This window comes from Callorhinus ursinus, unplaced genomic scaffold (assembly GCF_003265705.2).
Source record: "Callorhinus ursinus isolate GAN/ISIS: 27379988/994484 unplaced genomic scaffold, GSC_fseal_2.0 scaffold4, whole genome shotgun sequence".
Classification (NCBI taxonomy): Eukaryota; Metazoa; Chordata; class Mammalia; order Carnivora; family Otariidae; genus Callorhinus; species Callorhinus ursinus.
In genome coordinates this window covers 99,880,030-99,903,706 of record NW_027397066.1, presented here as the reverse complement: position 1 = coordinate 99,903,706, position 23,677 = coordinate 99,880,030, and the positions used below count along the sequence as shown (strand labels likewise).

General features: G+C 34.9%; 1 protein-coding gene across 9 annotated transcripts in view; it reads left to right on the top strand.

Annotated features, from left to right (window-relative positions):
- The window catches only part of PRDM5 (PR/SET domain 5), a 190,876-nt gene that overhangs the window by 101,172 nt on the left and 66,027 nt on the right, over positions 1–23,677 (top strand). For 8 of the 9 annotated variants that reach the window (XM_073892198.1, XM_073892199.1, XM_025873953.2 and 5 more), the window contains 3 exons: positions 9,890–9,983; positions 14,093–14,253; positions 17,385–17,478. In XM_073892198.1, the coding sequence (XP_073748299.1) occupies positions 9,890–9,983; positions 14,093–14,253; positions 17,385–17,478 (349 nt within the window). Of the gene's footprint in view, positions 1–9,889; positions 9,984–14,092; positions 14,254–17,384; positions 17,479–19,884; positions 20,010–23,677 lie in introns of those variants that run through there. The other variant, XM_073892204.1, reaches the window with a different exon arrangement.

Sequence of the window (23,677 nt, the reverse complement as noted above, 5' to 3'; positions counted from 1 at the left end):
CTGAAAGCAGATGCTTAACAATCTGAGCCACCCAGGCGCCCCCTCTCTCTTGATTTTATGAGGGTATTAGTGGTCTAGTGATATACTGGGAAATCTTTGTTGTATTCATTCTACACTAATTGAGTTTACACACTCCGAGATACCTAAGTATTACTCTTTAAACCTTTAATTTGAACTATTGTAATTTTGAGATAAATACTTGACTTGGAGTTCATTTACTTCCAAATCAGTGATTCCCCTTTATTCTCAGACTTTAATAGGGAAACCTCCATCCAGCTTTATTCTACTCTCTCCACTCTCCCCACCCCTAAATATTAACTTAGGAGTCATCGACTGGAGACCATACCTCCTAGTGTTTGCCAGAACCACGTCATTGCTCATTGCCCTTCAGAGCTTCCTTCATCCCTGCTCCTCTGGGCACAGGGCACCTTGCCTCCCAAACTTCTGGCCTCCAAGTCTTGTCTCAGCCTTTAAGTTCCGCCTAATGCTTACCTCCTGAGCTCATCTTAAGTGGGATATCAGCTTTACTCTCTGCTCTGCTTTTTACCAGCCTAGCCCAACCCAGTCTAGGGTTTTGAACTCCTTTCACTTGACCTGTCTGATCAAGTACACATCCCCAACCCTCTTAAATCCACAAAGCTGGAAATATTGAAAGAGAGGAAGGTGTCTTGTTTTTGTTTTTGTTTTTTTTTAATTTGATTAAATTTTTTTTCTTTTGGTAACAGGTATCTTAAAGTAAAATCTCAAAACACACATAGTGTATGGGTACTCAGTTATGCAATTTAGGTTGTAATCCCTGACAGCACCTACCTTCCCTGGTCCCCCACAATTCCAGTCCCCTCCCCAGTGGATACTTTTTGGGACTTTCTTAAATATATTAAAAACTGTACACATTATGTGCACAAACTGTTAATTATGACCCCATCTACTACTGTATTCAGGCTGGTGATCCTAATAGTTAGAGGATATTTTATACACAGTAAAATAGAATCGTTATTTATCTTCAGTATAATGCCTTTGACATACCTTCTCACTGTTTAAAATCGGTTAGAGTGTGGGAAATTAGAAATGAGAAGGTGAGAGTTGTTTGTGTTTGTGTAGCAGAATTGGAAAGATAGGCTAGGAACTGTGAAAAGCGGCTATTGTAAAGAGATTCCACAGTGTTAGATTAGATGTGAATTTTTCAAGTGCTGTGCATACCAGCCATCTCCTTCATCTCTCTAGTCAGATCTTCAGTAACTTCCACATGTCACACTGATGTTTTTGTATAAGAGAACGTTCTTCTGGATGGAACTTGGAGAAAAGCACAAGGTTTTAGCTGCCCATCTGGGAGATAAGTATATTTACATGTAAATGGTATTAGGACATAGATGTCATTCTGGAACTTACTTTTTTGCCTTAACATTATGATTTGGAGAGTTTTTCAGGTAAGATCATATAAAGCTACTCATTTTTTGTCACTATAACTATTTTACATAAAACTTTATAACTATGTCAAGAGCATTAGTGCAAATAGTCCTTAGTTATGAAATTTATGAAATAATAATAGTTTTCTTTACTAAAAAATTATTTTTCTTTAATAGAATAGGAAGTTTTGCTCCTGCCCAACTGCCTTCTGAAAAAGCTCTTTCATTTGGCAGTGATTGAAGTGCCCCTTTATCTGTACAATTAACATTTGATTTTGTCAGTCTTTATTTTTCATTCTGAGAATTGAAAAGTGATATTTCATTCCATTTAAGCAACGGTTAGTGAAATTATGTTCTTTTTATAAGTTTATGTTCCATTTACATTACTTTTGAGAAATGCTTGTATGTACTCTTTATCCACTTTTCTATTGAACTATTTGGCTGTTTTCTCATTGGTTTCTAGGAACTCTATAGATACTATGAATGTTAATCCTTTGTTATTTTTGTTTCTAATATTTGTCCCCATCTATCAACTTGTATCTTTTGAATGAAGAAGTTTTACATTTTTATCTTTTGAAGTATGACATGGATTATGAGTTTTATGGCTTCTGAGTATATACAGCTTCTGAGTTGTATGTCTTATTTAGAAAACCTTCTTATTCCAACACTATGCAAGCATTTATTAATGACTTTAAAAGTTATATTAGTTTCTTTTTTGTTACCATCTTAGTGCATGAAGAATTTGTTTTTAGGTATGGAATGAGCTCCTCATTTATTTTATTTATTAATTTTTAAAAGATTTATTTATTTATTTGAGAGTGAGCGAGCTAGGGGAGAGGCAGAGAGAGAGAGAGGAAGAGAGAATAAAACAGACTCCCAGTCAGTGCAGTCTGTTGCGGGGCTTGATTCCACACCCCTGAGATCATGACCTGAGTCGAAATCAAGAGTCAGCCGCCCAACCACCTGAGCCACCGAGGCACCTCTGAGATCCTGATTTATAACCACTGCTATTACATTGTTGAATGCTTCTCATATAAAACTGTTTGGATGTTGTTCTTTTCCATTTAATCTCTGTTCTCTTATAATATCATAGTATTTTAATAATTGTACTTTATAGTATGTTTTAACATCTGTTGGGTAAGGGCTTCTTTTAGTTTTTCTTTTACGAAATTCTTTTACATGGTGCTTTGGGAAGATGGATGTTAATAAGCAGATTTCTTTCCACTGCTTCCTTTTTATCTTCTTGTAGATCAATGTCATATATTAAAAAATAGCTCCTCTTCACAGAAAGTCTTCATATATATACTTGCCCTTGTGAATAATTTGGATCAGAAATGTTTTATTCTTCCCCTTTTTGGTAAAAAGAATAGGAAACAAAAACATAGCTTATTTTCCTGTATAATTATAAATTAATTCTCCTCTACTGCTAAGTTTCATGTTTTTCATGTATTAAAACATGTTATTTAGTCATAACATGGAGATCCTTTCTTTCTCACTTTAACTTTTACTTTATCTGAGATTCTACCAAGTTTAATTGACTCATTTCCTAGCCCACAGGACCTATTAGAAGGTTAAGTGAAGGATGAATTAAAAAGCAAAAACAAAAACAAAACTTAGGTTAGCAATAGCCGGAAGATGTGGTAATGGCTTGTTACAGCAAGAGAAGACAAAAACTTTGGAAAGTAAACTCAGTGACTCATGGAACATAACATACGGTGGAAATTTATCATGAAGGCAAGAAGTATACCTATATGAACCCTCAATACACACACAGGGTAATGAATTTTTGAATGATATAAACAATTTTGGTGGGCAGGTAATATAAATTTGGAAGCTAAGTTAAATTAAATGGAAAATTGTATATTTTTGAAAAATAGATGCTCTTCTCATATAACATTTTGTACCATAATAGCCAAGATATGAGGCAATCCAAGTGTCTATCGATAGATGAATGGATAAAGATGTGGTATATACACAACGGAATATTACTCAGCCACAAAAAAGAACAAGATCTTGCCATTTGCAACAACGTGGCTAGACTTAGAGCGTATTATGCTAAGTGAAATAAGTCAGACAAAGACAAATACCATATGACTTCACTTATATGTGGAATCGGAAAAACAAAACAAATGAGCAAAGAATTTGTGTTATACCAGAAAATGCTGTAAACCTGAATCAATGAAAACTAAAAAGGCACAAATGAGAACTATATGTTATAATTAAAATATGCTGAAATGCAGTATTTTCAGTAGAAAATAGGCTTTGAACCTAATACCCCATCTTGGATGTTTTATATTTAAAATTAGAAACTGACTCTAAACTGTGATCTTTTGAATTTAGTTTATATCTGTATTAGGTTGAAAAATAGATTAATTTTTATGAGGGTTTCATTGAGAATATGCCCTCTGGTGATGTTGACACTTAGATAATTGGATGGTGACTTAAACACACATATACAACACACACACACATTTTACTATCTGTCTATCTATCTATCTTGTCTGGCCAAGTATTTGAATCCTATTAGCATCTGTTAGTTTTTATCCTATTATTGCTGATAATACATATCCTATTATATGTTAATTTCTAGGGATTTATATTTTAAGAAAACTTTCTTATTCAACAACTGGTAGTAATTTTTAGAGAGCGTAATTTTATATAGGATTAGAATCCTATAAAATCCAACAATCCCTTGTTGTTTTATTTGTCTGTTTGTACTTTAGGTATCTGCACTTGTTTATTTTTGGGTGGCACATAAAATTCAATGCAGAATTACCAATTTATTTAGCCATTTTGCATAGCAAACGAATCATCCACTAGAGGAGCTGGTATAATTGCTATGAGTTGTTCCACGTGAGTTATAAAAATTAGGATGTCTGATTTTTATTTTATTCAGAAAATTCTGCTTTACAATTCCTGTGATGTATCTGAAAGCCATATTTTCATGAGTGAAGCTACAGGTGTCTGGTTATCACAACAGTTTGTGAAGGGACATGGTTGCTGTTTCCATATACTTGTGGAAGAGAGAGTAAACTTGTTCCGTATGACTCTAGGCTCACTGTAATAAATGGTGGCCATTGTAGAGGCAGAAGTTTTAAATTAATGGTCAGATCAGCTAGCCTGAAGGGTCATATTGTTTGAAGCAGTATTTGTTAAAAGCATCTTGATTAGAAGTATGGGATGCTATGTTTTAGTAGTGTTGTAGAGGGAAAAATTCCCTGAGTGGTAGTCTAAATTGCTGCCCTTCAAGGAAGACTTCTGCAAGTCTATGGTTATTCCTTCTTTTAGCAAATTCCCTTTGCCCTGATCAGGGTATAAACTTGAGGCCTTTACTAGTTGGCTCCATGGAGTTACAGCTTTGTACTAATGAAATTGTGGCTTTTCAAGCAGTGGAAAGGTTGGGCTTGGCCATGAAAGGCTATGCTTCTGGAAGAGTCTTAACTTAATCTATGTGAAATGAGCTACCTTTTCCTGTGCTGAGTTGATTTCTTTGATATCTCTCTAGTTTCCATTCATTTTTGTGAGGACGAGGCCCTTTAAGGAAGCCAGTTATAAAGCTGACAGTAAAAATTTAATCCACAGACCTTGTAAACAGCCAGATGACACACATTCTATGCAGCTTTAGATTTATTATGTGACCCAGTGGGATAGTAATATGCTTATGATATGCAGACTTGAGACTTCAATAACAAAAGTCTTTTTTTTTTTTTTTAAGAGAAAAGAATAGTTCTGACATGTATATCTCAGGGATATTTTCTTCAAATTTATTTTAGCTCTTGTTATTTCTCTGAATTTTAAGATAGTTTTCTTGCTTTGCGCATGACCCAAAGAAAAAATATCATTTCTAGGGTGCCTGGGTGGCTCAGTTGGTTAAGCGACTGCCTTCGGCTCAGGTCATGATCCTGGAGTCCCGGGATCAAGTCCCGCATCAGGCTCCCTGCTCAGCAGGGAGTCTGCTTCTCCCTGTGACCTTCCTGCCTCTCATGCTCTCTCTCTACCATTCTCTCTCAATAAATAAATAAATAAAAATCTTTTTTTTTTAAAGATTTTTTTTTTATTTATTTATTTGAGACAGAGAGAATGAGAGAGAGAGAGAGAGAGAGAGAGCGCACATGAGAGGGGGGAGGGTCAGAGGGAGAAGCAGACTCTCTGCTGAGCAGGGAGCCCGATGCGGGACTCGATCCAGGGACTCCTGGATCATGACCTGAGCCGAAGGCAGTCGCTCAACCAACTGAGCCACCCAGGCGCCCATAAATAAAAATCTTTAAAAAAAAAAAAAATATCATTTCTAGTAATACTGTTACTACAGAGCAATATATACTGGTGATAGTCATGGTCATAATTTTTAATTGTGATTGGGCCTGATGAAAATTTTATTCTGTTCTCACGAAATTAATATTTGGTTTGTATAGCTAGAAATATGCTGATTTGGTGATTATTGTATAAAAATTATGTTGAAAACCTGAAGTATTCTTGAGACATTTTATTAGGCGTTATAAAGAGTGGAACACATTTTCTTATGTGTTTTCTACATCTGCAACAACGATCAGACTTGGTGCATAAAAAGATATATGATATGATACATAAAATATATATGTATAGTTCATGGACGAGTTCATTTGTTATTACCAGCAGATATTGGTGTCATTGGTGACTTGGCATTTAAGTGGGGGAATGTTCTATAGCTGAAGGATAATGTAATTAATAAGTCTGAGAAGTTTGGCACCCTGTAGAAATGAAAAACTGAAGCATAAGCACCCTTTAAAAAGCTGAATTTTATCTGGTACTTGTAAAGTATATTATGCCGAGACTTTGACAAGTCATGCCATCACAACTCCTTTGGTGGTATTGGAATCTTTGACAAAAATATTTATTCACCGGCCTATGCACTAACAGCTTACTACTTAAAATAGCTCCTGACTTCAGGCTGTATGTAGATGTTGTGGCTTTGGTTTGGTTAACATAGGCGTGAGGCTTCATTCTGTCCCAAGTTATTTCATCATCAAGCTGCTAAATCATAGCCGCACGTTGTATTGTCCTGGATTTGGAAAAAGAGAAAGAATTGGTTAGGGTGGAATATCATAGTTTTGGAAGACTAAAAGCAACCCTTTGTTCCAATATGGGTGCTCTAAAAACAAAAGAGTTTCTTTCTTTTAGTAATAATATAATCTACTCTTTGTAGAAAACTAAAACATCAAGAAAGATGTAAAGAAGAAAGCAAAAGCTCTGTCAGGTACCACTCTCCACTTTACTATAAGAAACCTCCTCAGCATTTCGTACGACATCTTCCTACACCCATTCTACATGTGTGTATGTATGCAGCAAACGGTATTCTATCTATAATGGTTTGCATTGTGCTTTTGACACTCAAAATATGGTATAGTGGGTTTTCCATACCAAAATAAATATACAGTAGCCACTCAAATTTAGTTATCAGGTTTATATCTGCCAGTGGGCATTTAGGAGGTTTTTTAAAAAAGTTTTTGTTTATGTAAATAATTGCCAGATCTGTGTCTGTCAAGGGAGTTGGTTAGTCAAAGAGTATGTGCATTTGTCAATTTGGTCAATAGAGCCATACTGCCACTCAGAAAATGTACATTCCCGGTTATAAGATATAGGATTGCTGGATCTTAACCTTTTTGTCGACAATGAGTAATATCCATTCTCCTCACTTTTGCTGATCTGATATACCACAGAGAGTATTTTTTTTTTTTTAACTTTTGTTCTCTCATTGTACTCCTGGCTTTAAATACTAACAATATATAATCTGACATCCCCAAATATTCTACACTATAATGCAGACTTGAAAGGTTCCACTGTCTACTAAACATCTTTGATTAGTCATTTGAACCCACCCAAAACTGAACCCCTCTTATCTTTCACCAGACTTGTTTCTTGCTTGCTCTTTCATGTGTTAGTTAATGGCTGATCCAGCCTACCATCACTCTGGTCACAATCTTAGATCTTCTTTTCTGTGTCTCATGCTTCAAATTCAAGGCTCTCCACAAAACCTGTTGACTTGCCTCATATATCCAGAAATCTACCACTTCTCTTTACAATGGTAGCTACCACTCTGATATAGGCCTTAATTATCTCTTGTTTGGTTTATTGCTGTTCTTCTCCAGTTTCTCTGCTTTGCCTTGTTCCCCTCTCTCCTTTTCTCAGCACAGCCACCTTAGTATCCTATTAAATGTCAAGTGAATCATGCCACTCATATGCTCAAAACTCATTTGAGATTTTTTATCTTTTTCAGTAAAAGACAAAATTCCTACAGCGGCCAGCCAGGCTCTACGTGATTCACTTCTCCTTCCCATTCTTTGCCCATTTTTTTTCTGGCCTCATCTCCCCACTTCTGTGCTTCTTCCACATGTACTCCAGCCACACTGGCCTCCATAGTGTTTCCTGCCCAGCTGCCTCTGAGGGAGACATGCCCTTGCTCCCTCACTTCCATCAGTTCTTCTCTCAAGTCACCTTCTCAGTTAGAATTTCTGTTTAAAATTGATACCCCATTCTTTGAAACTTTTGCTATCCCCTTTCCCTTCCTTTTTTTTCTCTATAGAATGTTTTTCATATTTTATCATTTGTTCTTTGTCTTTCTCTCTTTGCCAGTGTGAGAGCTCTGTGACAGCAGGGACTTAGTCTTCTGTTTTTACTACTATATCCCCAGTGTGTACAACAGGACTGACACATAAGGGCATGCAGTGCATAGCATGGACTGGGTACAAAATAAGTAATGAAGGATATTGCAAGAGTGCTACTAGGAGAAGTCTTTTTGCCCCTTTTCTTTGGAGTTTTCATTTTTTTCCTGTTAATGTGCCATAACTCCTTATATTAGCAGCTTAAAATTTTTATTTCATGTTGCAAATATTTTCTTTGTCACCAAACATTTTTGCCTTGCAGTTTTAAATTTAATGCCTTCTCTCATCTGCATATCTGAGTTTCTGCCATGCTTAGAAAGCCTTTTCCTGCTCAAAAAGTATTTAACAATTCACTCATATTTTCTTCTAGTATATTTACAGTTTATTCTTCACATTTGCAAAAAAGGCTGAATTGAAATGGGATTTATTTAAAGGGGTGAATGAATAATAGATCCAGTTTAATTTTTTCCTAAATGTCTGTACAGTTGCCTCAAAACCATTCACTAAACAGTCCACTGTTCTCCTACCAATTTGAAGGACCATATTTTCCTATACTAAGTGTCCATATATTTTATGTAATGAAAGAAACTTATTCTCTGTTCTATTTTATTCCCAGCTATCATGTTCATTTATGTGGCTAAATAACACATTTGAATATGTGTAGTGGTTTATCCCAAGTTTTAAATATTTGTTCCCCTCGTCCTTTATACTTTTTACCACTGAAAACAGGCAGGATAATCCCTTTTTCACCAACATTATGTTAATAGGTAATACTTACATCTTGAATTTTATAATGTACATTAAGAAAATGTTTAAATCTTTATGCTGTGAATAAAGTGCTTTATTTATTCCCTTTATTTTTATACCACATGTATCATAAAAACTAATGAATTACATGATTTGTTTTATTATCATAAGAGAAAATAGTTCAATTTTTGGTATTTTAGCATTTATGAGCATTGTTATCTTGCCATCCATGGTAGAATAGGATTTTATACACTGACTTGTGCCAAACAGGTTAATACTGATGTGCAATAAAAAAAGTGAAGTTAACAAGCATACTGTTTTGTTGTTTGTATTGTTCTTATTTCTGATTTTCTGTTTATTGTTTCTCAGTGTATTTTTGTTTGTTGTGTGTTTAAAGGTGCTTGCTGCATCTACATTGTTTGATCTCAGGGAAGTTACTGAAATTCTTTGAGCCTTAGTTTTTTCATCTGTAAAATGGGGACAGTAATAGTATGTTGTCCATCCAATTACTGTTAGAATTAATTGAAAAAATTCATGTAAAGTGTTGAGTGCAGCAGTGACACAAAATAAATATTTAATGAATATTACCTGGTTTAAGTATGAGTAAATGTTCTAGTTTAATTTAGGAGGAAAAGGGTATCTAGGACTAAAAATTATTGGAACTTATTCAATCAAGTTGAGGATAGAAGGTGGAAACTGTCTCCTTTTACCAGTTTCCTTTGATTATGTTGAAAATGTTGTGGTAGCATAGTAAAAGCTTGTCCAGTAAAAAAGAAGTTTTAGTCTTCAGAGAAATTACAAATCATTTTACTCTGCAGAGTAAATCCTGAGAAATCTGTGTATATTCAGATTAGCATTTTGAGATTATAGGGACAATTTCCTTTATTACTTATCAAATTTATAATTAATGTGAGAACTTAAAAATACAGTTGTTTTGCATATTTGTGTCCACGGTTTTATAGTGAAAGAACATCATCAGAAGAAACAAGATACTGTCTACCTTCCCATTCCTCTCCCACATCATGAATACAAGCTCTGGTTATTGTCATGATCAGATGATTCTAGATCCTCCTGATTCACAGTTTCTTTCATCTGCAGACCCATTCTGAAGAGAGACCATTCCAGTGTGAGGAATGTAAAGCTTTGTTCCGAACCCCATTTTCTTTGCAGAGACACCTGCTCATACATAACAGTAAGTCACAATACAAGCAGTTGAGGACAAAGTGAATTATCTCAAACTTCGTTCTTACAACTTTTGAGAATGTAGGCATCACAGAAGTGGACCTATATGTGGTTATGTGATCTGCTTTTGAACATAAACAGGGCTGATAATCCTGCTTTTCACCTTTTCTTCCTTTATCCTTGCTTTATTTTCCCACATTAAGATAAATCATTTTATGAGACATTTTATTTTATATCATTTCTTTGTCCTATTTAAGGTTTGTATATAAAATCTTCTCTTATATTCAGTAAGGTACCTTTGAAATTTGTTCTGAAATAGACATTTTTGTTCCCTTTTAAATATAATGATTAAGGAAACATGTCTGACCCTTTAAAACATGCAGATGTCTGGCATGGTTTTATTAGCTCACAGACTTTTAAAGTTGGAAAAGATCAGAGTACATATCTAATAACTTCTAATATCTACATATCTAATAACTTCTTACTTCTTTTGGCAGGAGCACTTCTTTTTCTTTTGAGAGAAGTTACACACATACACAGCATGCAAATTTGTAAGGCAGGTACACTCAGAGCTGTATTTAGAATATAGCACCTTATACCCACATCGCTGAAAGGCCACTTTACATCACTTTATTTCAGAGAAAATGCTATTGCTAAGCTGAGTTTTAAAGTGGGTTCAGATATCAAAGTAACTGGACATTTGCTGCATTGCTCTATCTAAAAGTAAAGAAAAATGGCGTAACGTAGGTAATCTTTGTATTGATTGCTTTTGAATTGTTTAGTCAGTGGAACATCTTCTGAAACAAAGTTCCTACTGCTGATTAAACTTTTAATATTTCTGAGGAAAGCAAAACAATTAATCAGTTGTGACAAGTGTATGGATAAGATAGTGTCTTGGAAGAAATTTTCTCCGGTCAAATACAAGTGTCTAAAACTCAAAATACCGAAGATATTAAAGTTTTTAAAAATACCGAGCGGTAATGATCATGACGAAATGCCTCTTTTCCTACATAAGAGGTAGTGTTAAGGTCTCGGGCCATTCTGCATTTGACCTTACAGCTCTGGAGAATTGGTCAACACCACTTTCTGTTTCTTTATTAAGGACAGCCATGCATTTAAGAAATAAAATTTGTCATGTAACAGCAGGAATTTCCATCCCATTTCGCTCTCATTTGATTAAGAAAGACAATCATTATGAGATGAATGGATTTTAGAGTAGGGATTTGGGACTAGTGAACCTCCTTAATACTATTAAGACTTCTGTGGCCAAATTTGGCCTGATGCTCAGGAAATTTTTCTTTAGACAGATGAAAATTTAATTTCAATAGCGACAAGGAATATTTATTATAAGGAATCTGCTACTTTTGATTTCTGCTGATTGGTTCTCATATACTTGAGACAGAGGATTGAAGCAGTGGTGTAGACTCTGCTTGCACACTCTGTATTTAATATAATGTCGATCAGTACATTAATCACAGGCTTTATGAAGCTGCACCGACATTTGGCTGGAAAATCAGCTTTGTAGTTGACTGAGTAAGTGGGTTATTGAAGGTAAAGTTAAACATCAGATAAGGCGAGTCAGCTAAAAGGATGGGAAAAACCAGAAGTAGATAGAATAAGACAAAATACTAGATGTTATCTTACACAATATGAAAATTAAAACCTGTTTAACTTCAAAACATGCAGGCTGTTTTAGAAACTTCTATCAGCATTCTGGCTCAAAATATGAAGAATAGCTTGTCATAATTACTTTGGGAATTACTGCTATTTTCTAACACACTGAAAACCAAAAGGCAGGTTACTAAATAGCTTCTTGGTTTTAAGATAGGAAAAATCCTATCTTTAATCCTATGTTTATTTCTTTAAGGCAAAGAAATCTGATAACATCAGATTAAATCTCATCAGAGTTAAAAAATTCTGATAAGCTTAAAACAAAGAAATCTGGAATTAAAATATGAAAGAAGAAAGATAAGGCCTCCCTTGGTATAGCTTGAAGAGGTCTTTGTATAGGAATCAATATTTTGATTCATGTGATAGTTTAATAGAAATGCTTTAATAGGAGAAATCTTGGAGGTTTACTTTTTTGTTTTGTTTTTGTTTTTTGTTTACTTAATTGTAAAGATTTACTCATTTATTTTGAGAGGGGGGTTGGGGAGGAGCAGAGGAAGAAGGAGAGGGAGGGAATCCTAAGCAGACACCCTGCTGAGCACAGAGCCCTAAGACACAGGGCTGGACCCCTGGCCCTGAGATCATGACCTGAGCTGAAACCAAGAGTTTGACCCTTAACCGACTGAGCCACCCAGGCACCCCTTGTTTTTGTTTTTTAATTTCTCTTTGTTCCTGAGTTGCTTTGGTATTATTTATAGTCTTATGTCATTGATACTTTCTTTTACTCTCACTGGTTATACATTTTATACAAATAAAGTATTTAAATAAATCTAAAAAGATATGTAAAGACAAACTAGTAATAGCACCGAGCAACAAAAATGCACAAAGGCAACGTACAAACATAGCTCTCAGAATCTCCACAGTTCTTGCATGGTTTGGGTGTCACTTTGTTCCAAGCATCAGATTTCAACAGGGCTCTCAGAGATTTTACGTTAAAGAGCCATAATTCTGTTTGAAAAGGGTCATTTGTCTTTTTCTTTTTTTCTTTTTTCCTTCTTTTTGTCCTTCCTTCTTTAAATTTGGTATGAAGAAATAATAAGATCTTCACATTTCTAAATCTGTGCTAGTTCTAATGGAGGGAAATCAGATGAGTTTGGTTGAAATTGAGGTAATCTCTTATTTCAATGTAGAAAGTTATCTGTATATTTTGTCTTATAATGAATATAATATGTGAATCTGTACTAATATAATTGTTCTTTAAAAAGGGAAAATATGTTCAAATATTAGTCTGTCTAGGGGCGCCTGGGTGGCTCAGTCGGTTAAGCGTCTGCCTTGGGCTCAGGTCATGATCCCAGGGTCCTGGGATCGAGCCCCGCATCGGGCTCGCTGCTCAGCAGGGAGCCTGCTTCTCCCTCTCTCTCTGCCTGCCACTCTGCCTACTTGTGTTCTCTCTCTCTGTCAAATAAATAAATAAAATCTTAAAACAAACAAACAAACAAATACTAGTCTGTCTAATTTATATAATTGTGTTAAAATTCCTGAGAGGTAAAACTGCCTTCTAATTGTGCACATGCATCGCTTAAATGTATTTAATGTATTTAAATAGACCACTAAAAGGTAGACGTGTTTGTTAAGAAGACCTACAAGGATAGCATTATATGAAAGTTTAAAAAGTACCATACCATACAACCCCTAAACATAGTTTGTGGAGTTGCTTTCCCTGTGGGTCTAGGCTATAGAATGAGAACAAGGTGAAAACCCTCAAAGGTACCCCGGGGCTCTTGGGTAGAAAAGGATAATTGTCCCAATCCAACTGCCTCTCTGAGAGGCAGCCCCCTAACCTGTCTGAGGAGAGCCTGGGAGCTGCGCCCCTTCCCTGGCTAATGAATTAATTAGCAGACCAAGGACCATGTTAGGGTGCCTCTAGTCCAAGTTCCTGAGATAGTGCTGAGGAAGTAAAGGGGTGTTGTAGCCCTCTCCTGTCCTAGAAGGGGGCTGGCTCTGACCTATTTCTGTGTGCCCCCAGGGGCTTCCCTCCCCACTGTGCTACCCATGACCCTATTCTGCTTGTGCCCTGTCCCTTAAAGGCCATAAAGGTTGTGGAGTGAGGGGAGTTTAGGAGGGACCCCAAAAGCCACTAACTCTGCTTGACAGAAGCCTTTTGTCACAAGAATCTACTTACTTCAAACCTGAGCCCCTGCCCTAGAAAGACTTACTTTCTTAAAGAAAGTTCATGGTTCCTTTAGAAAATTAGCTAACTGAGTCTCCACCTTTTCCAATAAAAGAGGCTGAGAACATAAGGTTAAAGTACTTCCCACTGGTCACATAATGAATGAACAAATATGGAATTGAAAGATGTGAAAAATTACCTTTTCTGGTTATGATAAATTGTTAGTAATAAAGCTAACTTTTTGGAGAAGAGAACACTACGTCTGGAACCTATGAGGGAGAGTTAACATCACCCTGCTATTGCATCTGATCTTTCTCTTATTTGACTTTTTCACTTCTCAGGTGAGAGGACTTTCAAGTGCCATCACTGTGACGCTACCTTTAAAAGGAAGGATACCTTAAATGTTCACGTCCAGGTGGTCCATGAAAGACACAAGAAATACAGATGTGAGCTATGTAATAAGGCATTTGTTACACCTTCAGTGCTTAGAAGTCATAAGAAAGTAAGTAGAAGCCTTCTGTGAGTTTAAATGGATTACATATTCAGCAATATAGGCATGCATGCTAATTATGTGATAATCAATTTTATATTAATCAACATATTTCCTCAAAATGACAAGGGATGCATGGTTTATATGAGCTCTTCAAAAAATGTCTGCTCTTTACTTTTTCAGAAGAGATATATAATTTGGATGAAGGTGAACCTAGTTTTAGGTATGGATTCTGCATAACACCGAGCTATGGTGATAGATGGGTCAAAGTATTTGATGAGTGGGAGCTTGTCAATTTTTGTACATTTTTGAATTATTGTGGGTTTTTATCTAAAAAATGATTAGTGCCTTAATTTTATTTTTCAGAACTAAAAATTCAGGTGTTTATTGACAAGTTATTAGATTGAGCTCTTTTCTAGGATTGGAATGGTCCTTCTTCATCTTGCATCTCTAGGGCCTAGGGAGGTTCCTGGCACAGAAGAGGGACTTGATAAGTATTTGCTTAACTCAAATAAAATGAGGTTCTTACTTATGGTGATTTGGAGATTATCTTTTTTGTGTTATCCTAATTACTGTAGGCAAATCAAGAGGTTATTTTTATTTGTTTTGTAAGTACATTTTAAGTGTATTTTCAAAAATAGCAAAATTCATAGTGTAACAAACACCATTATAAGTTTTACTGTTGACTCTAGAAATGACTAAGAAGTAACAGATTCGGCTACTTGGTGTGTACTGCTGAGTGAATGTGAGGAAGTGATTCCTGCTTCAGTGTGACTTTTATTTTGGTACCTGTCCTTAGTATGGCTGTGTCAAAGGACTGAATTGAACGTTCTTTTCCTGTTTCTTTAATGTTCAGTAATAATGATATTGTCTTCTTTTTTCAAATTTCTGGATAAGACAGTCTTTCAACTGTCTTTGCTTGAATTACTTTTTTGCATGAATTTAATAAACTTGTGTCATGTTTTAATCATTGTGGGAAAAAATAGCGAGTTTTCAAGAGAGATAATCGTTGTTTGTCCACAATCACAGATTGTCGTATAGTACATTTTGCAGAGCATTGTTCATTTTTGTCTCATACATTTATCCAGTATTGTCAGAGTGATCTGTTTCCATGCTTTCTTATCTATATTTAAGATATTTTAGTATTGTACCTTAAATGACTTTTAAAACCAATTAACCAAATTCCATATCTAATAGGATGATACATTTTTGAATTAAACTAAAGAAGCATTTTAATTCTTTTCATTAATGTTGACTTAAAGTTGTTCAGTTTGAAACTTATGCCACTGAAAAGTAACTTAGGTCATGTAGGTGAGCAATGAAATACTTATGTAGCAGCAAAAGAAATGCTGTGGATTTTATATGGATACTATAAATAAATTGATAGCTGCCTCTTTGGAATAATCCAATGTTGTAATAATAGATATATACAATTTCTAAACAACCGTACACTAATCAAGAAAGAATTATTGTATTTTGCCCCTTCTGTCAGGGAATGAGAAGAAAATAGGTCTGCTGTATGTTAAAATGTTATACCATTTCCTTTAAAATGAGCCATAATGGGGACCATGGGAATAACGGCTCTTACAGTAAAGAATGTATAACTGTTTTGTATAAAAACTTAGAGTGAAAATGGAAAGTTAAGTTCCTGCCAAATGCAGAATCAAGGAGATGTCTGTTGTAGCCAGTGTCATTGGCTAGCGTGGCAGTTGGTTAGACTCTATTTCTCAAACTTGAATATAATGTAAATCATTTTCAATGGAAAAATATTTAAAAGGACACTGATGTTGACTAAGGTATTTAGTTTATAACTCTTTTAAAAACTACAAATACAATAGTGTCTATCCAAATGCACATTATAATTCAAATGTGAAAATTTTCAAATTAAATACCAATAAGGCTATGAAACTAATTATATTAAAGTTAGCAATTAATATAGAGAATGTTTTGCTACATTGGTGGTTTTCTGAGATGAGGTAACTGCCCCACCCCCCTCCCCCCCTTCACTCAATCCCGGCCAATGCGTCCCTCCTGGGAACACATAATTTAAAGAAAAAAATAAATAAATAAATAAATAAAACTTTCCTATTCTTTTTACATTAGCCCATGGCTATGCCAGTAATTTGCACAAACCTAATGCAAACACAGGCCCTGGAAACTCTGCGTTCTGGTGGTAACACAGATGATCCACTGTATGCTTTCATTGATGTGTAGGTCATCATTGAAATGAAAAAAAAATTTTTAAAAGGTGTCACTGAGAATGTGCAGATATCCAGAGTAATTTCCTTCTCCCTTCTTTTCCCCTTCTCCTAAGTTTGAAAAACAATGGGACTTGAAAAGTAGCTCTGACCCCCTCATTTATTGGAATGACCTATTTTGATGCTGGTAGAATAACTGGTCTCCTGATGAGATTGTGAGACAAGTTTAAAAATCTCCATCTGCCTCCTCTTTTTGGGAGAGCTTACTCTTTTCTTTGAACTCTCTAACATTCCGGCAAAATTCACTTTTGATGATACATATTCACCTTTCCTTGTGTGGTTGTTTTATGCTGAGATTAAAGGTGTGTGGAGGGCAAGGATGTTCTTTCAAATTGACTGCTCAATTAACACTGCTGATTTTAAAGATCAAATCGGATTTATATTTCTTTTTGCTTTGCTGTAAAATCAATCCAGTCAGGCAAACATAATGCAAATAATAGATTACTTTATTGAGATTAATTCTGTACTCAAGAGTTAAATACACACGAAGAATGTGAAAAATGCTTCTAAGGAAGTGTTTCTTGGCAGCAGTAAAGGGCAGCTTTAACCCCATTTTGATTATGCGGTTTTGCCAGCATATACTGGTTTTGTATAACTTAATCGCTTTTACTTGGGGGCTCCATAAAGGCTTAAAAAGTAAACTGCAGAATTATTTTCAAATTAGCACTAATGCATGATTCTAAGGTTTGTGTTTTTATTTTATTTTATTTTTTTGAATCAGTGGGAATACTCATGATAAATTGTTTAAAATCTCAATTTGATATTAAATCATCTTAATGAAACATAATCCTGGAAAAAAAGGATTTACCATTGTCAGAGGCACTTAATCATTTTAACCTAATTCTTTATATTTATCCTCAACCCTTTTTATTCCTTTCCTATTAGACCCATACAGGAGAAAAGGAGAAAATCTGCCCATATTGTGGCCAGAAATTTGCCAGCAGTGGTACACTGAGAGTTCATATCCGTAGCCACACAGGTATGTAAACTGTAATTGGTGATAAAAACAACTTAAAGAAATCAAGTTCCTTTAAGACAAGGAATATAATAATCTTACAAAATATCTCCCAGATTAAGAATTAATCTTGGCTATTTTCTCTTCCTTAAAATTTTATAGAATCCAGTTCCTTACTTTAGAAAAATCTTAAATAAGTTTACTTTCCCAAACTAAGTTATATGTCTGAAATGGAAATAATTTGGCTAATGTTTTGTTGTGATATAATTGTGATTTACTGTATATTCTGTTCTAATGGAGGAATAGGGAATGGCAGTTTCACTTTTTATAGAAGGCTAAGGGCCTCCTCTTAAAATTCCTTCCTATAACTGACATCAAATGTGGCTTTTTTAAAGTTAGAAAGTTCTTGGAATACTGCCTGGATGCTGTAGGATTTTATTGGCTATGAGGGTGATGGAACCGTAATGTCCCGTATGCCATGGATTGCTTCCTAAAGGGGTCGTCCCTTGATTTCTTATGACTTTTTGTGCAGTTTCTCCCATGAAGGAGGGCTGTGCCCTTGTGAAGGCTGAATAAACAACTAAATTATTCTTTTTTAAAATTTTAACTGAAGTATAGTTGACATAGAATATTTGTTTCGGGTATACAACATAGTGATCTGATAATTATATATGTTATAAAAAGCTCACCATGGTAAGTCTAGGATAAGTCTAATTACCACCTGTCACCATACGCAGTTATTACAGTATTATTGAGTATATTCCCTATGCTGCACTTTTCAACCCCATGACTTATTTTGTGACTGAAGTTTGTTCCCTTATCTTCTTCACCTATTTCACCCATCCCCCCACTGCCTTCCCCTCTGGCAATCACTAGTTAGTTCTCTATTATTTATGAGTCTAATTCTCTTTTTGTCGTTGGTGGTGGTATTTGTTTATTTGTTCATTTATTTTTTAGATTCCACATATAAGTGAAATCATACAGCATTTGTCTTCCTCTGACTTACTTAGCATAATATCCTCTAGGTCCATCCACACTCTTGTGAATGGCAAGATATCGTTCTTTTTTCTGGTGAAATCATATTCCATCATATATATATATACCACATTTTCCTTATCCATTTATCTGTCAATGGATACTTACATTGCATTGCCTCCATATCTTGGCTCTTGTAAATAATGCTGCAGTAAACATAGAGGTGCATACATCTTTTTGAATTAGTATTTTCATTTTCTTTTGGTAAATACCCAGAAATGCAATTACTGGATGGCATGGTACTTCCAATTTTAGGTTTTTTTTTGAGCACCCTCCAAACTGTTTTCCAGAGCGGCTGCATCAATTTAAATTCCCACCAGCAGTATACGAGGGTTACCCTTTCTCCACAGTCTCACCACCACTTGTTATTTCTAGTCTTTTTGATACTAGCCATTCTGATTGGTGTGAGATGTTATCTCATTGTGGTTTTGATTTGCATTTTCCTGATGATGAGTGATGTTGCACATCTTTTCATGTGTCTATTGGCCATCTCTATGTCTTTTTTGGAAAATGCCTCTTTAGGTCTTCTGCACATTTTTTCGTTGGATTATTTGTTGTTTTGGTCTTGAGTTGTATGAGTTCTTTACATATTTTGGATATTAATCCCTTACTGGATATATCTTTTGCAAATATCTTTAAACAATTAAATATTCTTGACAGGACCTTGTCTGGATTTTATCTGTCATGTAGAGAAATACTTGAGAAGACTTGAGAAAATACTCTGAATATTGATAGCCAGATCATTTTACCTGAATCTTAATGGTTTTCAGTAGCTGGACTGTATGTGGTAAAATGTAACTAGATTACATTGCTGAGGCTTCCTATTCAAGAGCCAGAATATTTGACTTTATCATTGTAGCCCCAGTACCTCATGCAGTAGACGTCTAGCATAGTAACTATTTTGTGGATGAGGAAATGTTAACTTACATAGACCAAAGAATCAATAGCACAACTATTACACATAGGTGGGGGAAAGGACAGCTGTGGAACATAATTTCTTATTCTGGAATTTTTTTGGCTAAAGCTAAAAGACATAATGTCAAAATAGTATTTGTAATCTTAGAGTGGTCTCTTAAAATACTTTTAAACTAAACCTATAACCAAGAACATATCAAACATTATACATGATGGATGTAGAATAATGGGTGCCCTAAAGAGAGAAAGGAGGTCTTATTGCTTAGAAGTATCCAGGGAAAGTGAAGTTTTGAGAACCAAAACAGAAGCAGAGAACAACAAAAAGAAAAGAAGCAAAAGGAAAAGAGCGGTAGAGAGCCATGTGGATGGAGGGTGGGTGGACTTAAAATCGTGCCAGAGTCTTAGCACTGTGTCCTGATTGTACAGAAGAAACAAGTGATTGATATAATTTCTTATATTATTCTTTTCTCCTTTTCTTAGGTTTTTCCTTCTTACAGATACCATCCTGAGAATTTTATGTTCAATATCTTTCCCTTTCCTTTCTTTCAAGTTTATCAAGGTCCTAAGTCGTTGAATATGCTGAAACTTTAATAATTTATAGACATAATCTTGATTGACTATTGATAAGGAGCTAATTTACTGTCACGTTGTCTGGCATTTTTTTTTTAATGTATTACCCTTGGAAAAATGCATTTTTGATGGAAAAAATGCATTTAGGTGGCTGTGTTCCTGATTAACCTGACCTTTTTGTTTAATAAGTGTTGAAAGGAGAACTTGGTTGGAAAAATTATTTTTAGTGTTGTTTTAAATTCTGAGCTCTGTGTTTTTAACTAACTTCTTTCTTAAAATTAAACTGTAATGATCTCCAAGATAATCTATCAAAAATTTAATTTACCTTGTCACATCAAAAGTTGTCCTTGGCTTTTTAAATTATTACTATCTTCTTTATTAGACATAAACTCAAAGTATGCTTGATTTCTAAGTCCAAAAAGAGATCATAGGCAGTAAAATTTGTTTAAAAAAAAGAACAATCTCCTGTTCCTTGAAGAGCTATTGATAATAGGGGGAAAAAAATGGAAATAGAGTCTTTAGTTTAGAAGATTGGTTAAATAAATTATGGTCTATCTATAAATTGGAATATTCTGTGACCAATACCATATATTAGTAATCATATATTTGTTAACATGAAAAGAAATGTGTTATAAAAACAAAATGATATATTTTTGTAAGGATAATATATTTATATATAAAGGCCTTAGAGGTTAAATACTGAATTATTAATTGTGGTTATTTCTTTGTATTATAAATATGGACAATTTGAATTTTCTTGATGATTTTCTGTGCTTTCATATGTTTCTTGTCTAATAAAATATTTAAAATATATTAACATGATTATGCAGGTAACTGCTATTATTAGGTTTATGCTAAATTACTTAGGTGTGACATGTTTCTGCATCTGATTCTCAAATGGAGCAGCAAAAAGAAGTGCAAAAAATATATTTAAAAAAAGGAGAAATGAGAATGAGAAAGCAAATACGGTGACATTAAACCCAAGTGAGGGTATATGTGGCTTATTGTACTATTTTTCCAATTTTTCTGCCTGTTTGAAAATTTTCATAATTAAAAGTGGGAGTGTTCTATTCCAGTGAGAACAATTGAATGGATGCAGATGCTAACTAAGTGCCGCTAAGAGCTGTGTCCTGAACATCCAGCTTCACAGCTTACATCTTGTTCGCATCTCTCTCAAAGCCTAGTTCTTTCAACAGGAAGACTTCTATTCTTTAAATATAAACAGACTTTTTATTGTTTTATTTTGTCGCTTACAGTCATACCACTCAGAGAGAAAACTCAGATTCTTCTGAAGAAGCAGAACTTCATTACTGCATGCTTAGTCATCTTCTTGAAAAAGGAATTCCATGAAATTTGCTATTGGCATAGTCTTTAGAAGTTTTTTTTTTAAATATATTGTAAAGTATATCTATTTTTTACAAAAGAAGGTTTAAAGAGTTGGTAAGGCTTACCCAGTCATGCTGTTATCCTACTATAAATCTCGCAGTGGTTTCCCCTTGCTTTCTGCAAAATGACTGTCCCTTACCTATCACGAGACTCATCAACTACCAATTCCTCTCACAGTTGACATTCCAGGCTCAGTTATTAGGCTTCTTTTGCTTTCCCCCAGTCTCCAAGTAAATGTAACTTTCTCCACAATATGTCACGTGACCATCCCTTATTCCCACCACATTTGTGCTTCTCTCAACACCGCATGCTTCCAAGTGCTCATACTTCTTCAGTCATCTGTAAGTTCTCTGTTCCTTTAGAGCTGTGCCTATATCTGATAACTTACTTGTTTACTATTCAGAGAACTGACTGGCATGGAGAAAGAACCTAGAGAATGCTTCTTGAATAAATAAAAGAATCTACAAATACATTACCATACCTGTGGGATAGTGGAAAGAATGCTGGCTTCATAGCAAGAAGTCCTGGATTTGAGTCTAAATTTAATTGACCACAAAATCATTTTTTAATAAATTATACAATCATGGAATTCACTTTGAGAAATGTTAAAATCAAAGAATAAAATTACTGAACTCCCCAATCTATTAGCCAGTCCCACCTCAATATAAAGTTGGGCCCTTTGCTCTCCTTTCCATTCTTCACCTCACTGCTTTATCATGCTGTTGGTTGGAAACAATTGTATAACAGATAATAATTAACAGCATGGTTTAAGATTTAGCTCACCAATATATATAAAATCATAGTGCTTAAATGAAGGAATAAAGAGCAACATCTGGCCAACCAGTATTAAAAACTTACCATGACTCTTTTTAACTTGGAATTGGCTAGTTTTTAAAATTCTTATTAGAAAAAAGGTAGAGGAAATTGGTCCTGACAAATGCCCTATCCATTTTGTTTGACAAAGTCCACTCTACAGGAACTGGAATAATTACAAACAATTGTGTAGTATATTATAGTCTCTTGCTCTTCATAGCCTCTCATCTAGTAGAGATTTGGGACTCCCCTTGCTTACTATATATAAACATCTCTTTTCAATTATGATATTATACTTACTTTGCATTATCTGCTCCATGACTAGATTCTGAGCTGAAGGGCAGGGCAGATCAGGCTCAGGTTTTTAATCAAGTTTATCGAAGGAGAAAAGTTTTTTCAAATATTATCTGAGTTAATCCTTCCACAGTTAGTGTGATAGGTTTCTAAGACCATTCTCATTTTCTAGATGAGGAAGCTGAGATTCAGAGAAACAAATGACCTATCCAGTTAAAGTAGTAAGATCCAAATCTTTTGACTTCAAGTTCTGTCTTATTTTTGTGTTATCTCTTCTTTTTTGCTACACAGCTGCTATGTAGTTGTTATAATTAAAAGATTTACACACATCATGTAAGTTCTCCAATATAAAAGATGAGGAATGGAATTCTAAAATTCACATTATTTTAGTAGTGTGAAAATTTTATCTTTTAGAATGAAATGGAAGGGGTGTGTGTGTGTGTGTGTGTGTGTGTGTGTATGTATTTAGGATTACATGTTCATTTTCTTCCTCAGTCACCTTTATAGTGGGTAATGACATACAGAGAAAATGATGACTAAATTTAATTTTCCAGATTTTTATTTTAAGATTTTATTTATTTATTTGTCAGAGAGAGTATAAGCAAGGGGAGAGGCAGAAGCAGAGGGAGAAGCAGACTCCCCGCTGAGCAGAGAGCCCAATGCGGGACTTGATCCCAGGACCCTGGGATCATGACCTGAGCTGAAGGCAGACCCTTAACCGACTGAGCCACCTAGGCATCCCTGCCTTTATTTTTTAGAGTAGTTTTAGGTTCACAATGAAATGAGGGGAAGATCCAGAGATTTTCCCTCCTACCCCCTCCCTCCACTATGTATACCCTCCTCTGTTATCAACATCCCCAATCTAAGTGGTATGTGTTACAATTGATGAACTCACATTGACACATTATAGTCACCCAAAGTCTAGAGCTTACATTATAGTTCACTCTTGGTGTTGTACATTCTATGGGTTTGGACGAATGTGTAATGTGTGTTCATCAATATGATATCATACAGAGTACTTCCACTGCCCTAGAAATCCTCTGTGCTTTGTCTGTTTATCCCCTAACTCTCAGTGCTTGGCAGCCACTGATCTTCTTACTGTCTCCATAGCTTTGTTTTCCAGAAGAACATTTGACATTTATATAGTTTGACATTTTTCAGAATGTCATATAGTTCGACAGATTACTTTTTTTATTTCTAGGAAATGATT